The sequence below is a fragment of the Trichomycterus rosablanca genome, chromosome 5 (assembly GCF_030014385.1).
Source record: "Trichomycterus rosablanca isolate fTriRos1 chromosome 5, fTriRos1.hap1, whole genome shotgun sequence".
Classification (NCBI taxonomy): Eukaryota; Metazoa; Chordata; class Actinopteri; order Siluriformes; family Trichomycteridae; genus Trichomycterus; species Trichomycterus rosablanca.
This window is the reverse complement of record NC_085992.1, coordinates 52,446,893-52,465,757: the sequence shown is the minus strand read 5'-3', so window position 1 is coordinate 52,465,757 and position 18,865 is coordinate 52,446,893. Positions and strand designations below refer to the sequence as shown.

General features: G+C 44.5%; 1 protein-coding gene across 6 annotated transcripts in view; it reads left to right on the top strand.

The window, feature by feature from the left end:
* LOC134315249 (sorbin and SH3 domain-containing protein 1) overlaps positions 1 to 18,865 on the top strand; it is an 86,835-nt gene that overhangs the window by 2,758 nt on the left and 65,212 nt on the right. For all 6 annotated transcript variants that reach the window (XM_062996330.1, XM_062996329.1, XM_062996334.1 and 3 more), the window contains exons 2-3: positions 15,152 to 15,194; positions 16,512 to 16,604. In XM_062996330.1, coding sequence (XP_062852400.1) covers positions 16,574 to 16,604 — 31 coding nt within the window. In that variant the 5' untranslated portion in view covers positions 15,152 to 15,194; positions 16,512 to 16,573. The remainder of the gene's footprint in view (positions 1 to 15,151; positions 15,195 to 16,511; positions 16,605 to 18,865) is intronic.

Genomic DNA, 18,865 nt, shown 5'->3' with positions numbered 1-18,865 from the left:
TGAAAATAACACAAATATAATATAAACACACTGAAATACAATTACTAACAGTTACACATCAATAACAATACAATAAAAGCTGCACTTTAGTTTTACTTCTTTATTGTTTCCTGACGCTTCTTAATGCTGGAGATGCTTGATGTTGGAATACCGTATTCCCTTCAGCACCGGCGCATTCACACGAGAAGCGACAAAACCGATTTAGCTTTTTCTGCTGTGCCGTTATTTCCTATAAAGTGTGACGGCGGTGCACAAAACTTACCGTGACTTATTGTAGTAAAACAGCGAGTGAGGAATGTGATTAGTGGAGGAACTTATGAGCAGTAATAATGAAGAGAAGTTTAGTGCTCCTGTCTCCTTCTTTTACTACATTAAACCACGTTAAGCTTTATTCTGAACCAGAAGCGTTTTAGACTCTGGGAGAAGCTGATTCTGATTCTCACCATTTCTCAGAAGCTCGAGCTGTAACACAAGTTTAAAAGTGAAACAGGGAGGATAATCCAGATAAACACAGATACATGTGGAGCTGTAACCCTGCTGATGAGGTTTTACTGATCAAACACATGAACACCTTAAGTTTAAGGGTACGTCGGGTACGTTTAGGGGACGACGAGTTACAAGGTACCTACAGAATGTACAGTTAGATGTATAAGAGTGGTATCATATACTGTATCACCATGAGATGTAGTAACACTACAGACAGTGTCTTGATTGAGGTTATTACACCACAGTTACATAACAGTTAATAAACGCAGCCGTGTAAATAACTGCAGAATAAAACGAGCGCCTCCGTGACCCTGGAATAACTGAACTGGTAATTAATGAGATCCCGTGTTAAGCTAATTAAAATAAATATGTATAAATGTATATAAATATAAAAGGAAAGAAAAGCCAGTCTGATGTGCTCTTCTGCTTTACGGCAGTGAACTGAACGAGGTCTGATCTTCACCTTGTATGGTCACAGAGACGCTAACAGAACTGCAGGGGTGGGTGGGTGATCTCTCAGGAGCGGCGTTAGATTACTTCAGAAACACCGTTAAACTTCGACCCACAAATGAAAGACCACTGTTTTACTCTTTAAAGGAGCGGCTGTAAAAACACTGAGAACGTGTGAGCTAACGGAGAACCTAGCATTAGATTAGATTGTCTAGCTGTCTTTTACTTTTGTGCTTTTTACTATGAGTTGGTTCGTTCTTCCGATAATGAACTCAGGAAACTCTCTACTGCTTATTCATCCAGTCTGAACTACTCAGCACTTACGCTGCTCAGATCTGGTGCATCCTTTATTGTTGTGTTGGATTTGGATGGTTTGGTATTCAGTAGTTGGTGTATTTTGATTAATTTTATAATTAAAAGTCATTAAACTTGAATAACCCCAAACCTAAGTGTTTTTATTTATTGCTTTATGAACTCGGAGTGGTCCTGGGAAGCTGAGGTGGAATGGTTTGGGTGAAATGCGGGTCCTATCTGGACGGGGATGAATAATTTGTGTGAGCTGGTTAATATTTGATGAGCGTTGGGGTAGAATCGTGTTACCTGTTATTCAGCACACTGAGCGCTCGGCCTCAGTGATACACAGCGAACACACCAGCACACGTTTCTACCGTCCACACGTTTACGACCCCGTTTATGTTCTATAGAAGAGTGTGTATGTACGACAGTAAACGTAGAAATAAGAGGTGTGGTATTTGATATTTGATCAAGGTTCTCAGTTATGTTGGTTTCTAATGAAAAGATGGATATATCAATAATGTATAGATCCTGAAGGAAATGAAGAGCTCAGTAAGATGGAACAGTAACGATTTAACATCAACAAACAACTAAAAAGTACCAGAACTGTAAATGTACAAGGATAATCAACAACCAACACTGCAAAGAAAACCTATTAATATGTAAAAACTCTCCAGTCAATGTATAACTCATAATAATAATAATAATAATAACAATAATAATAATAATAAAATAGCAGCAATATTAATAATAATAATAGTAATAATAATAATAATAATAGTAATAATAATAATAATGATAATGATAATAATAATAATAATAATAATAATAATAATAACAGCAACAATAATAAAAATAATAATAATAATAATATTCATTATAATAATTATAATAGTAAAAATAATAATATTAAAATTAATGATAATAATAATATTAAAATTAATTATAACAATAATAATAACAAAAACAATAATACTATTAATATTAATAATAATAATTATAACAACAATAATAATAATATTAAAATTAATAATAATAATAATATTAAAATTACTTAAAATAATAATAATAATAACAACAATAATAATATTAAAATTATAATAATAATAATACAATTAATCATTATAATGATAATAATATTAACATTAATTATTATAATAATAACAACAACAATAATAATAATAATCCACTGTAGAATCCAATATAGTTATCCAATGTACACACACCATTTTCAAAATTCTTTCACATGAACATTGTATCTTGTAATGTATATATGTATTTATATATATATATATATATATATATATATATATATATATATACAGGGGTTGGACAATGAAACTGAAACACCTGTCATTTTAGTGTGGGAGGTTTCATGGCTAAATTGGACCAGTCTGGTGGCCAATCTTCATTAATTACACATTGCACCAGTAAGAGCAGAGTGTGAAGGTTCAATTAGCAGGGTAAGAGCACAGTTTTGCTCAAAATATTGCAATGCACACAACATTATGGGTGACATACCAGAGTTCAAAAGAGGACAAATTGTTGGTGCACGTCTTGCTGGCGCATCTGTGACCAAGACAGCAAGTATTTGTGATGTATCAAGAGCCACGGTATCCAGGGTAATGTCAGCATACCACCAAGAAGGACAAACCACATCCAACAGGATTAACTGTGGACGCAAGAGGAAGCTGTCTGAAAGGGATGTTCGGGTGCTAACCCGGATTGTATCCAAAAAACATAAAGTGAGAGTTACGGTGTGGAGAAGCCCCAAAGAAGCGTACCACCCAGACTGTTGCATGCCCAGAGTGAAGCATGGGGGTGGATCAGTGATGGTTTGGGCTGCCATATCATGGCATTCCCTTGGCCCAATACTTGTGCTAGATGGGCGCGTCACTGCCAAGGACTACCGAACCATTCTGGAGGACCATGTGCATCCAATGGTTCAAACATTGTATCCTGAAGGCGGTGCCGTGTATCAGGATGACAATGCACCAATACACACAGCAAGACTGGTGAAAGATTGGTTTGATGAACATGAAAGTGAAGTTGAACATCTCCCATGGCCTGCACAGTCACCAGATCTAAATATTATTGAGCCACTTTGGGGTGTTTTGGAGAAGCGAGTCAGGAAACGTTTTCCTCCACCAGCATCACGTAGTGACCTGGCCACTATCCTGCAAGAAGAATGGCTTAAAATCCCTCTGACCACTGTGCAGGACTTGTATATGTCATTTCCAAGACCAATTGACGCTGTATTGGCCGCAAAAGGAGGCCCTACACCATACTAATAAATTATTGTGGTCTAAAACCAGGTGTTTCAGTTTCATTGTCCAACCCCTGTATATATACAGTGTATCACAAAAGTGAGTACACCCCTCACATTTCTGCAAATATTTCATTATATCTTTTCATGGGACAACACTATAGACATGAAACTTGGATATAACTTAGAGTAGTCAGTGTACAGCTTGTATAGCAGTGTAGATTTACTGTCTTCTGAAAATAACTCAACACACAGCCATTAATGTCTAAATAGCTGGCAACATAAGTAAGTACACCCCACAGTGAACATGTCCAAATTGTGCCCAAATGTGTCGTTGTCCCTCCCTGGTGTCATGTGTCAAGGTCCCAGGTGTAAATGGGGAGCAGGGCTGTTAAATTTGGTGTTTTGGGTACAATTCTCTCATACTGGCCACTGGATATTCAACATGGCACCTCATGGCAAAGAACTCTCTGAGGATGTGAGAAATAGAATTGTTGCTCTCCACAAAGATGGCCTGGGCTATAAGAAGATTGTTAACACCCTGAAACTGAGCTACAGCATGGTGGCCAAGGTCATACAGCGGTTTTCCAGGACAGGTTCCACTCGGAACAGGCTTCGCCAGGGTCGACCAAAGAAGTCGAGTCCACGTTTTCGGCGTCATATCCAGAGGTTGGCTTTAAAAAATAGACACATGAGTGCTGCCAGCATCGCTGCAGAGGTTGAAGACGTGGGAGGTCAGCCTGTCAGTGCTCAGACCATACGCCGCACACTGCATCAACTCGGTCTGCATGGTCGTCATCCCAGAAGGAAGCTGACGCACAAGAAAGCCCGCAAACAGTTTGCTGAAGACAAGCAGTCCAAGAACATGGATTACTGGAATGTCCTGTGGTCTGACGAGACCAAGATAAACTTGTTTGGCTCAGATGGTGTCCAGCATGTGTGGCGGCGCCCTGGTGAGAAGTACCAAGACAATTGTCTCTTGCCTACAGTCAAGCATGGTGGTGGTAGCATCATGGTCTTGGGCTGCATGAGTGTTGCTGGCACTGGGGAGCTGCAGTTCATTGAGGGAAACATGAATTCCAACATGTACTGTGACATTCTGAAACAGAGCATGATCCCCTCCCTTCGAAAACTGGGCCTCATGGCAGTTTTCCAACAGGATAACGACCCCAAACACAACCTCCAAGATGACAACTGCCTTGCTGAGGAAGCTGAAGGTAAAGGTGATGGACTAAACCCAATTGAGCACCTGTGGCGCATCCTCAAGTGGAAGGTGGAGGAGTTCAAGGTGTCTAACATCCACCAGCTCCGTGATGTCATCATGGAGGAGTGGAAGAGGATTCCAGTAGCAACCTGTGCCCAGGAGGGTTAAGGCAGTGCTGGATAATAATGGTGGTCACACAAATTATTGACACTTTGGGCACAATTTGGACATGTTCACTGTGGGGTGTACTCACTTATGTTGCAGCTATTTAGACATTAATGGCTGTGTGTTGAGTTATTTTCAGAAGACAGTAAATCTACACTGCTATACAAGCTGTACACTGACTACTCTAAGTTATATCCAAGTTTTATTTCTATAGTGTTGTCCCATGAAAAGATATAATAAAATATTTGCAGAAATGTGAGGGGTGTACTCACTTTTGTGATACACTGTATATATATCCATGGGTAGCACTGATGTCTCACAGCGAGAAGGTCCTGAGTTTGATTCCCAAGTGGAGCGGTCCGGGTCCTTTCTGTGTGGAGATTTGCATGTTCTCCTTGTGTGTGTGTGTGTGTGCAGTCAGGACAACTGGTGTGTGTGTGTGTTTGCCCTGTGATAGACTGACAGCCTGTCCGGGGTGTTTCCTACCTTTCGCTCAGTGAATCAGAGCCACAGTGACCCTGACCAGGATACAGTGGTGGTGTTTTTGTTCTTCATAACTAATACTGTTGTGCCTTTATTACATATGACAGTGATTGTTTGGTGAGCATGGGGCCCTCAGTGTTCATCTGACCAAGTGAGGAGTTAAAAACACTCTCAGTAATGATCTGTGGGGCTGAGAGCAGCTAATAAACAGCTTCACACACGGCTTACGTCAGGACGTTTAGTAAACATGGTTCATGGTATCGGCATCTCAGTTCTGTTACCAGCACTAACAGTAAAACAACCTCATGAATCAGGTCAGTTCATTCCAGCTGCTCATTTAAAATTAATCCATTGATGGATTGCTGGACGTTTTGTCCAGATGAAAGATGGTGGTGCGACTTTACTTACACGATTACAGGCGTGTTTGTTATTTTATTTTATATATTTTATATTTTATTTGTCGCTTATATTCCTCTCTCCACTCCTGCTAACGTTAATTCTTTATGTTCACGCGAGTGTTGGTGACGTCGTTTATGAGACGCGTTTGTGTTTGGATTCCCTGAGCGAGGAGGTTTGTGTGTAGTTTCACTGACCAGTTGGATGCTGCTGATGGGACGCCAAGGTTTCTGAGCCGGAGACGCCACTACACACACACACACACACACTATTTTTGTAGTACACTGGTACCTTGTAACTCAACGTCCCCTAAACTCGAAATCTTTGAAACTCGACGCCCTTCAGCAAAAATTGCGAACCCAACTCAGCAAAAGTGTGCGGTGTGTGCTGCTTAGTGAAGTGGCACCGCCGTCACACTTCATAGGAAATAACGGCACAGCGGCGCAAAAGCGGTTTTGTCACTTCTCATGTGAATGCGCCGGTGCTGAAGGGAATACGGTATTCCAACATCGAGCATCTCCTGCATTAAGAAGCGTCAGGAAACAAACTTGTAAAACTAAAGTGCAGCTTTTATTGTATTGTTATTGATGTGTAACTGTTAGTAATTGTATTTCAGTGTGTTTATATTATATTTGTGTTATTTTCAGTGTTTAAGTGTCAAAAACAACCTCATTATTTTACATGAGACTAAAATATCTGCAGCTGCACGGGACCATGGACGCATTAACAGGTTTCACAAACATCCTTATGGGGGAAAAATACCTCGAAACTCAAAATCTTTAAAACTCAACACCACTCCCAGAACCGACTGACGTCCAGATTTTAAGGTACCTGTTCCTCTTCCTCTTAATTCTGACACGATCACTGTACTGTCACTCTTTCCTGATTTTAATTCTGCCCCGTTTGTTTTGTACAGCTAAATAAACACAGTTTAGTTCGAACCTTCAGCCAGAAACACCCCGTCACCGTTATTACCATCTTAATTAACACAAAGCACACTGATGAGGTGTTCTCCTCTTTATGGGGTGTTTTTTTCCACAGTGTTTAGGTGCCATTAAAAAGATCTTTATTAAATGACTGGATGTTAATTATTGAACAATTTTCTTGTTGTTATACAGTTAAAGACCCTGGAATGTTTTGATAATCGTGTGTGTACATCGTTCTATAAATACATTCATTTGCATCACACACCGTGTGTGTGTGTGTTGGTGTGTGTTGGTGTGTGTTTGTGTGTTTGCTTACGAGCTTTACGTGCACAAAGCAGAATGCTAATGAATGAAGGTAAGCACAGCGGCAGTGATTTATAGCTCAGTTTGCTTTGTGCTGGCACATTTTTATGCTTGCGGTGCAGTTGGCATGAAGACGGGTGAGAGGGCGTGAGGGCGGAGTCTCTCACCGTCACCAAAACACGACTAAACAAAATGCTCCTACTGAGACTCCTCGTTCTGAGTGATGTTCTGACCCGATAACGAGGAGCTCCGTGTGTTTCCTCAGCCGCCAAGGCAATCCCAGCATGCAGTGCGGGACGACTGTCCGGTCGTTTGTGGGGTCAGTACAGTGTCAGTTTTGTGCGGTGCCCAGCTCCATGACAGGAACTATTGACTCTGTACTTCTGTTCACTGTCCACACACAGTGAGCTCTGTGTCCCGGGTAAGAGTTGCATCAGCGACTGGGTTTACTGGGTAACAGGTAGAACAAATAAATAATATGATAATAATTATATATAAATATTTAGTGCTGTTTAGCTTCTTCGTTCTGGACTCTGTTGTGTTCTGATTTGTTGTGATTGGGCAGCGTGTCGACACGGGCGTCTTCGACCTGGTCATCACGTCATGAGTTGTAGATTATAGAACGTGTGGACGCACTTGGTAAAATAAAAGAACATTCTAATGTCCATGTATGAATCTCAGCTCTGATACCGGTCGGCTGGGCGCCCCCTAGTGAGCACGATCAGCAGTGCAGACAGAATCAGACGCTAGTCTGCTGGGTGGGAAAAGACGGGACTAAAATAATAAAAGTGGGCGGGGTCTTCGAGGCTGTGTAAGGACCCAAAATAGTAGGTGGAGGAACGTGGAGATCAGCGCGTGACTCTCCATGCGCGAGACCGACCTCACGCACCGATCCACTGAAGTACGGGAGGGGTCAGTGGAGCGCAGGCGTGTCAGGAGAATATACCAGTGATTTCTCAGTGGTTAAGGTGCTGGACTAGTAATCAAAAGGTTGCCGGTTTGAGCCCCACCACCGCCAAGTTGCCACTGTTGGGCCCTTGAGCAAGGCCCTTAAACCCTCGATTGCTCAAAATTTTGTCCAGTCATAACTGTAAGTCGCTTTGGATAAGAGCGTCTGCTAAATGCCGAAAATGTAAATGTTAATGTAAATATACCCTCCTCGTACACCATCAGGGTCTCCAGCAGAGGGAGAGGAACCGGGTACGACTAAATACAGAGAAATAAAAGCAATAAACTGTGGAGTAAAGCTGAAGAGGAGGAGACTCAGCGCTGGTATTAAAAGTAGGCAGCACTCAGTTATACATGTTGTGATGCAGTGGGTGGGTAGTCAAGAAGGTGCGACACTGACCAGGATAAAATGGTGGTAAAACAATGACTAAATGAGTATAAGTATAAAGATGATATATGTTCTTACATGTTTGAGGTTAGAGGATTACCCGCTTTGGTACCGAACCTCAGATTGCGTGGTCGTCCACCACTCTAAAATAAATCACACACAGATCCGGGCTAGCATACATTTCCTTTTACGCCGCAGTTGTTTAAACTAGCGGCTCGGAAAATGGGAAGCGAGCGCACGAGGGCCGGGCGCTGTCAGTCCAGGCGCCGTGCCAGCGTGTCTGCTAACGGGGGGGGGGGGGGTCGGCGTCCTCGAGCTAACAGGATCAGCTGCTGCGCTCGCTCCCGGCCTTGTTTGGACCTGAGCGCAACCGTCCGGAACAGCCGGGATCCATCACTGCCCCCCACACCCACCCCCCAGCCTGGCACAAGTCAAGCTGTGTTACGTAACCCACTTACCCTCACCAACACCCCCCCACCCTGCCATGGTGCCCCCCCGGTCCTCTGCTGTTGTTTTCGTCATGTGGAGAAATTCCCGGCTGGAATGTTCCGGCATCTTTCAGCTCGTCCGGGAGCTTTAGAGCTTTAACAGTGTCTGTTTATTCCGCTTGTTTATTCCGCCTTATAACACCTTATTTACCCACCACCATCCTGGTCAAGGTCACAGTGGGTCTGGCGCCACATTCGGGTGCTAGCCAGAAATACGCACTGGGTACACAAAGCGCCAGGTAGTGGATTCACCTTCTGTGTTGTTTATTTGGAAGCGGGAGGTAACTAAAGTACCAGGAGCCAACCTATACAACCTCAGCTCACTACTGTGTTCCAAACTTCAGGACAGAATCAATCACTGCATGACTATTAATAATTTAGGTTGTTTACCATCTACTGCACATAATATTGTGAAAAGACAATAAATATAGCTTCAGAAAAACGTTGTTATTTAACACAGGCCGCCGCTGCATCAAGAATCACAACCTGCAACTCTATATTGAGGGAGGTTGTAGCCTAGTGGTTAAAATACTGGACTAGCAATCCAAAGGTCGCTGGTTCAAGCCCCACCACTACCAGGTTGCCACTGTTGGGCACTTAAACAAGGCCCTCAACCCTCAATTGCTTAGACAGTGTACTGTCACTGTACTGTAAGTCACTTTGGATAAAAGCGTCTCCTAAATGCCGGAAATGTAAATAAATGTAAATTACACACAGAGAGAGTCGTACATCAATTCTATACAGAAACACCTAAGAGTTCTCTGAGCCCGAGCTCATCTCAGATGGACCGAAACACAGTGGACACGTGTGCTGTGGTCAGATGAGTCCACGGTTCAGCTCGTTGTGCCAAAAAAAACAAGGACCATCCGGACTGTTATCAGTGAAAGATGATATTTTGGGATTTTAGAGACACATGCAGCCGTCAAGGGGATGTAAGACACGTAGACACGGAGCGCGTGTGCTCGAGCGACCTGCCTGCAGTCCAGATCTGTCTCCATCATGAAAGCTGAAAAGTGGGATGAATAGGAACGCTGATGGAACACAGGGGGGAACACGGGGGGGGGGGGGGACACCCAAAACTTTTCTGAAGCATGTTTTTATACAGGGATCAGATTCTGAACCTGTTTCTATTTCTGAGCTACAGTGAAGTTCTGGTTCTCGTCTGGAATGTGTCGGGCCCCCGTGGGACCGAAATGGGACCACGTGTCTTTAATAAGCAGGTGAGAAATATGACAGACTCGCCCTCGGTGCCGTTATCGGGCGCCTGTGATAACGGGGAATTGTTTTCGAGCTGGTGCTGAGTGTAACACCGATTACCAAAACCGAACCCCCCTAATCCTGCCCCGCCCCGCCCTCCCAAACTCGGATCCCAGTTCTGCACTCCAGATTCTCCTCCACCGGCCGTTTGTGAGACGTGGTTTATCTCAGAGTATCTCGGAGGCGGCGGGATGTTTTAGTGGGGCGTGAGAATGTTAAGTAGGTGCCGGATTCCCGGCCGGTTACGTGCTGACAGCTCCGTCCTGACAGTCGCGCTGTTGAAACCGAACCCTCCTGAGCGAGGTCGAGGTCTGTGAGGAGGCGTGGGTGGCGTAAACAGTCCCTCATCTGCAGCCCGCTGTAGGGAGGGTTTCAAGTGGAGCCTCGTCGTTCTGTAGGATGCTCGCGGCGTCAGGAATCGCTCCCCGCACGCTGGTAAGTCAAGCGTTAGCTCCATTAATTACACGACGATAAAATAATATGTTTTATTTATTTAAATCTGAGGAGGAACGTCCTGATCATTTAGGAGATTGTTTCTTGGACTTGTAGCTTTAAAACGTTGCTTTTTTTTAACGGAGGATTTCGATCCGTTGGCTCTGTGCTGCTAGCCGCGACCCTGCATGCTAATATATCTCAAGTGCTTGTCGAAGCTGATTATGAGGACGAGGTTCCAGCACGACTTCAGCCGCTCGCCAGAGATGCTAATCCCGTCTCCAGACGTCACGCCGATGGTCTGATGGACCTCGATCACGTTTAGAACGTGGACTTAATCTCGGTGGGTAGCACCAAGCAAGAAGCAAGAAGGTCCTGGGTTTGATTCCCAGGTGGAACGGTCCGGGTCCTTTCTGTGTGGAGTTGGCATGTTCTCCCCGTGTCTGTGTGGGTTTCCTCTGGGAGCTCCGGTTTCCTCCCTCAGTACAAAAACATGCAGTCAGGTTAACTGGAGATACTAAATTACCCTATAGGTGTGTGTATGTGTGTGTGTGTGTGTGTGTGTGTGTGCCTTGTGATGGACTGGCGCCCCGTCCAGGGTGTTACTGTGTGCCTTGCGCCCATTGAAAAGCTGGGATAGGTTCCAGCACCCCCCTACAACCCTGATTGGATACATGGTTAAGAAAATGAGTGATTAATCTGAGATCTGAACCCAAAATGTGTTACAATAGGGCAGGTGTAGCCTAGTGGTTAAGGTACTGGATTAGTAATCAGAAGGTTGTTGGTTCAAGCCCCACCACTGCCAGGTTGCAACTGTTGGGCCCTTGAGCAAGGCCCTTAACCCTTGATTGCTTGGACTGTATACTGTAACTAACCTGTTTTGGATGAAAGTCCACAGGGACAGCGGTAGCCTAGTGGGTGGAGTTTTGTGCTATCAATCGAAAGGTTGGGAGTTCAAATCCTGGCTCAGCCATGCTGCCACTGTTGGGCCCTTGAGCAAGGCCCTTAACCCTCTCTGCTCCAGGGGCGCTGTACGATGTCTGACCCTGCGCTCTGTATATATGACCAATAAAGGCATTCTAAATGCAGATTATAGCTCAGTGGTTAAAGTACTGGACTAGTAATCAGAAGGTTGCCGGTTCAAGCCCCACCACAGCTAAGTTGCCACTGTTGGGCCCCTGAGCAAGGCCCTCAAGTTGCTTTGGATAAAAGTGTCTCGTAAATGTAAATGTACAGAGGTTTATTCTTTACAACACTGGCACAATTCAAAACAAACTGGGACGCCAGGCTAGGATGGCATACGTTTCCAGACTCATGTGTTTGCACTATGACCGAGATAAAAACTAGTTAAATGACTGCTGGGTCGTACCGATGCCCCTTAGATCACCTGATGAGACGCGTTCATCGCTGTAGCTGCTACAGCTTTACTTCATAATGAAGCGCCTATACAGTATATATTATATATATATTAGCTCAGGGTACGTGGTGCACACCCAGTGGTGCAGCACCATCGCAGTCAGCTGCATGTGATTTAAAATGCTCACCACACTCGTTAAAAACATTGAATTATGCGTCTTACCCCGGCCCTGACCCTTAATACCCCCCTCTGTCATGTGTGCGGCTACCAACCGCTTCTTTTCACCTGCCAGAGAGGTGCAGCGTACAGAGAGTCACACACTGCTATCCATTATTCACCATCTCTGTGCAGTGTCTTCCACCTGCCTGCAGAGGCCGCTGTTGTTCCAGGATTACGGAATCTTTTCAAGCCGATTCATGCCTGTCCAGGCGCCCGAACGTTTAACAGCTCAATAATAAACATGTGAAACTGTTAAGTAGTTTTTCAGCTACTGTGTACTCTGTTAGTTGCCACATTTTGTGCTGGAAAACTCACATAAGCGCTGATTATCAGAGATATTTAATAGCCGATACATATCGTAACTGTGATGCGTTTATTAGAACTCAAACTTGCTCTAAAATCCAGCAACAAAAACTCCACCTCACTTATGTTGTGCTTTATATAGAGTATACTCACCTCATTACTATCTCTATTAATACTTAGCAACTACTATATCACTAGCAACTCCCCCCAAAATATCAAAGTGCATATAGGACAAAAATGTATTTAATATTAATGAAGAAAAATGTAATAGGTCAATTCAAAGACTCACTTACACCTGTGGGCAGTGTGGAGGAATTAATCTTCATCTTCTGCATGCATTTGTGAGGGTTTAAGATTTTATAAAAACAATAAAAATACGTATATAACAGTATAATATAGTAAGGGTTCAGTTCTAATTCTATTTAGGTCATATCTTATCTACTCATAATTTGACATTCGAAATCAACGTTTAAACAAATGCAAATGTGAAGGGTTAAATTAAAGATGCCTTTTTGTCGCCCTCTACTGTTGCTAGAAAGAACATCAGGCTGTGATTGGTGGTCCAGCTTTAGATTTTTAGAGGGTTGAGTGAGAGGAATTTAATGAGAGACCAGTTGTAAATGACAGTCAGGGTTAGTTAGGGCTTTGTTATTGCTGACTTTATGACAAGTTCCGCCCGCCGTACCAGCTACAATAATATCAGTCTGCAGAGCCGTGTGGGCGTGACCATCATGTCTTTATATTGCTCTAAAGTGCACAAGGTTCCATTTCTAGGGCTGAACATTCGTCTTCATTCTTGTTTCTTTATATTCTTGATAGAACAAAACACACGGATATAAATTCTCATCTTATAGATCAGTGGTCCCCAACCACTGGGCTGCAGACCGGTACCGAGCTGGGGGTCATTTATTACCGGGCCGCACAGAAAGAATGAATAATTAGAGACGCTACAAGAGCAATGAGAACACCGCTTCCATTTTCCAACACACTTCGGGTGTTGTTGTCTCCTATCACCACTAGGTGGAAGCGACTCGTTGCAGTGAAAAAAGCTCAGGGTTCCACTGATTTTCCATCATTTGTAAGTAGGATTGTTGTTCTATTTTAAAGAATAAGAATTTTACATTTTTTACAGTAGAGCAGAGCTTGGAGGTTGTAGGTGATAGAAACTTGTGGTGATCAGGGATGTTGGGTTGCTGTCGTTCTGCCTCTCTTATCCGATTACTCAGGTTTGATGACGGTGGGGAGGTGGGCGCTGATGCCCTGTGGAAGCTTCATGATCTTGTTACCTGCTCGCTCTCCCTTTTAGTTCTGCTGTAATAATTAGTGGGCGGAGTCTAAAGCTGCTCTCTAAACCCCCCCGCCCCTGCCGGCCCGTGATATGATATCTTATATGAAACCGGTCTGTGGTGCAAATAGGTTGGGGAGCACTGTTATAGAAACACAGTGAGGTAGGAGAGGTTAGAGGGCAGGGATTTGGGAGTCATGGTTTGTACACAACCTACATGATGACAGAAAATTTTTTAATAATGATCTTACTGACACTTTATGTTGATTTATTAAAGGAGCAGAAGTTTAAACATTCATTACTAAAAGAACATTTTAATATAATATAACTTGCCTTACATCACTTGGTTATACTTTTGTCTGCAATAAAAAGCTTTTATTTTTTGTGCAAAAGCTGTATCAGAGCAGAGATGAAGACTCGAGCACACACAGCGACTTCAGACTCGACTCGGACTCGCATAAAATGACTCGTAAACAACCAGAGTCAGAATCAGTAGTTACATGTGATGATTATATATATATACAGGTATATATACAGTATATATATATATGATCCAATATCATTCTGATCGTGTCATTTTCTGCTCTCTAATAACGATAATAATAATAACGCTCCGGCCGTCTTAACCCACAACACACACAATGTGTAAATGTTCCAGCAGCTTCCGGTGTAGTGATGAAGCGTCGCTCCCTACTCCCTACACAGTCTGAAGTTCACTTCATTTGAACATTCTCGTTACCTTTGGATCAGAATCTCACTTAAAATGGTGGAATACCCTACGTAGTGCACTTCACAGGAACGACCGGGGTGAATGGAACGCTCCTACAGAATCGGTGCTGATGGTTGAAAGACGCTTTCTGAACCAATCAGAGCTTCTGATTGTAATTGTTAGTAAGAAATGCTGTTATTTGTATTTATTCGGTTTGCGTCACACAGATGACGTGGTAATGAAACGCTCGATCGGCTTTCTAACCACTTCCTGTTTTACTTCACCACCGGGAAAAGTTTGGAGGTTTTTAATTATAAGCACATTTACAAAATAACGGATTCTGTTCCTAATGGGACGCACGCTTATAAATGTAATAGCGTCTGGAAGAACAGAAGCTAAGGTAAGCAGCGGTTATGATTGTTTTTGCTGTGTTTGGGATTTTGGCCGCTGTGCCGTGATTTATCGAGCGCTTTTTGTTCTGTAATGAAAACAAAACGTATCAGTTGAAGCTTTTAACTGGAACCTTCTTGTTACAGAAATTACATTCATTTACACAATGAGGAGGAAAGTAAAGACACGAAGTAAAACGGCTAAATACACTCGCTAATCTGTTGTTGTTTTTATCTGAACTTACAGATTATTTCTTTATTTCTACGCTACATTTATAATATATGTTTTGTGTAGATTATATTGACTCGTGACTCGACTCGTATTTTGTTACTTGTGAACATCTCTGGTATCAGGTGTATGAGGTGCAGTTCCAGGTTTGATCTCTGTGTTGTCTGTTCTCAGGATTCTCCAGCAGGGGGCGCAGTGAGATCTGATGCAGCTTCTGGTGAGACTTTTTTTATTTATTTTTTGTATTTTTTTTATATTTTCCCCCTGTAGCGCATCCAATTGTTCAATTTGCATCGTGCTTCCTCTCAGTCTATGCGGAACCCCGCCCTGACCGAGGAGATCGAAGCTAACACATATCCCCTCCGAAACATGAGCAGCAGCCGGATGCATTTTTGCCACCCACACATTGATGAGTTTGGCGCCACCTAGCGTTGCATGCGGAGAGACACACCCTGAGTGCACTCTTCCTCATCTCCTGTGCAGGCGCCTCTAATCAGCCGGCAGAGGTCGCAATCGCATTCTGACAGAGAGAGACCCACATCCGGTTCTTTGTCCTGCCCCCCTACTGAGCAACCGGCCAATCGTTGCTCATACAGCCGCCCAGCCTCGAACCGGTGAAGCAGAGCTGGATTCGATACCACGTACTCAGAATCCAGCTCTGGTTGCAGCGCGTCTTTTTACCGCTGCACCACCTGAGCGGCAGCTTCTGGTGAGACTTATATCCAAAACATTCATTCATCACTTAATCAGTGCATTAACTTATGTATTTATGTTGATTTATTTATACTTAACTTCCACTTTATTAAGATTTAATGATCTGAAAAGGAAATGATTTTTATTTAACTATGAATGAAAGTGGGGTCTGAATTTTGGGTCAGTCGAGTACCGACACCACGAACTGCATCTGTGTATAAATCTATAAATTAAATACTGCAAATGACTCTCTGTATTTTATTCATTTTATTTTCATCAGTTGCTTTATGCTGGTCAGGGAAACAGTGGGTGCATGGACAACATCAGTCAGTCCAGCGCAGAGCTTCATCCATGCCCCTCCCCAAACATAACCAGTCATGTCTGAGATTCGAACCAAGATCTCAGAAGTGGTGGAAGAGTACAACAGACCTCCGCACCACCCGAGCACCGGCTGATTTATATTTGCAATATTTTTGGAAATAAATAAAACCCAAATAAAACACGTGTAGTCGTCCTGATTGGTGTGTAGTAAATAACCGCCGGCTCATCGTCTGCTGTGTGACTGATATATGTTTATGTTTAGGGTAGGGTAGGTGTAGCCTAGTGGTTAAGGTACTGGACTAGTAAGCAGAAGGTTGTTGGTTCAAGCCCCACCACTGCCATGTTGCCACTGTTGGGCCCTTGAGCAAGGCCCTTAATCCTCAATCGGTTAGATAATATACTGTCACAGTACTGTAAGTTACTCTGGATAAAAACGTCTGCTGAATGCTGAAAATGTAAATGTTTATGTTTACGTCTCCTCGTTCTCTCTCTTTCTCTCGTGCTGGTTTGGATTGGGCAGCGCGGCCGCTCATCGTCTGTCCTCGCAGCGTCTCTGAGGTGAGGATCACGCCTCTGAGGAACATGAAGAGCTCCCCAGACCTGGTGCCCACGGGTGAGTGAAGCTGGCACGACTTTACCCACCACAATCAGCGGGTACGTGAGTAAACGCTCACGCCCGTCAGATCAGTTCTTCTGGGATTAAATCTAAATCCTCAAACAGAGCCGAGATTCATTACAGATCCACAGATCCTCTTAATATAAATACCTTACAGGTTCATATAAATACACTGATCAGCCATAACATTAGAACCACCTCCTTGTTTCTACTCTCACTGTCCATTTTATCAGCTCCACTTACCATATAGAAGCACTTTGTAGTTCTACAATTACTGACTGTAGTCCATCTGTTTCTCTACATGCTTTGTTAGCTCCTTTCATGCTGTTCTTCAATGGTCAGGACCCCCACAGAGCAGGTATTATTTAGGTGGTGTTAGGGTGCCTGCAACGTCTGGCGAACGTACCACCAATTCACAGCGTTGCAGGCGTTACAGAACAAAGAGCAGCGTGGCCTCAAATAGGAGGCCAGCTGATTAGGGCAACGACCTGCAGCTGTCAGCTTCCTACTTAAGGGGGCGTCGCCAGTCTGCAGGCGTCGCACCTTTGTTCTTTGTTTTCGACTGGCTGCACTGCTGCAGCCATTCCTTTTGCAGGGCTAGTTTGGTATCCCCAGGCGCCTGGTAGCGCGGTTGGGTGTGTAAGTCGTAAGACTGAGGTAACTTAGGGTCTTTGTTTCATTTAATAGGGAGAGCTGGTGCGATTCCTTACAGCCCTCGAGCTGTGGTTGTTTTGGCGTTGCCACATATGGTCCCCGCTTGCAAAGCTAGCAGCGGGTTAGCATCAGGCTAATTGCCACCTTCCGCAGTCCTTTAAAGGCGTGAACTTTTGTCAGGGTTATTCACTGCTGTTTGGTTGAGCGGTAAGTCGCCGCTCCTCCATGCGTGAATCCCCGGTTCGAATCCACTCGCCTGAACCCTTTTTCCAAACTCAGTCATCGGTTTCTTCCCAGTCTTTTAAACTGGTGACACAACCGATCCATTATTCCCCTCACAATTATCTTTACAAGTTTTGCCCCTTTCTACGGATTATTTACTGAGATCCGTTCTCTCATTTCAGCCTCATATTCAGAAGGCGAGTGTGTAACCTCAGCAACGCCGTAGCGTAGCGGGGTGATTATAATTGCCGCGAGTGAGCGACCCGGGTTCGCGCCTCGCGTTGGCTGCTTTTCTATTTTCTGTTTTTGTGTTTCCTTTTCAGTTGCCAGTGACGAGAAAGGCGTCGTTCGGGATTTCCCGAATTGTTTTTGTTTAACTCCTTTCCTTTGTTCATCTGTATATATATATTTATTGTTAATAAATATCATTTTTTGCTCCGCATCTTTGGGTCCTACGCCTTCATTCATTACAGAAAGGTGCGACCAGTTATGGACCCAGCGGAGACTCCCCCTGTGATTGACGTGCTTCGTCACCAGGGGGTTGCTTTAGGTCGACACGAGCTGGCGCTTTCAGAGCTGGCTCAGCGGGTAACTGAAATTGCCCAGCTGCTGCCATCTCTGGGTGCCGGTTCGGGTTCCCCCAACCATCCTCCCGCCCCCGCAGCGGTTCCAGTAGGAGTTGAAACCCCCATTCCGCCCCCCGAGCGTTTTTCAGGGGAGGCGAAGAAATGTCGAGGCTTCCTCCTACAATGCTCCCTCACATTCGAGCTTCAGCCGTCCCGCTTCCCTTCTGAGCGCTCCAAGGTCGCGTTTATAATATCTTTGCTGACAGGCAAAGCCTTGGAGTGGGCTACTGCCCTGTGGGAACAGAACGCTCCGGAGTGTTCTTCAGAGTCCTTGTTCACGGAGGCTCTGAGGGATACTTTCTTTCATCCCACGGGGGGAAGGGAGGCGGGTCCGCGTTTGCTCGAGCTGTCCCAAGGGGGGCGCTCAGTCGCCGACTACGTCATTGAGTTTCGTACTCTGGCGGCTGAGTGCGGTTGGGACGAGGGGGCATTAGTCGCCATTTTCCATCGTGGTCTAGGAGAGAGAATTAAAGATGAGCTGGCCACTCGAGACCTTCCCACTTCTCTCAAGGCCTTCTATCTCCTAGCCACCTCGATCGACACCCGACTCCGACAACGTAACCGGGAGCGAGGGCCTCACCCACCCTTTTATCGGCCTCAGGGCCAGCCCCGGCCCGTTTCGGGAGATCAGGACCCAGAACCCATGCAACTGGGATCGACTCGGGGAGCCGCCCCACGACCATCCGACCCCGCCTCGAGAGTCCGACCTCGGTTAAACGAGTAGGCCACTCTCGGGGTAGGGAGTCGAGGGCGAGC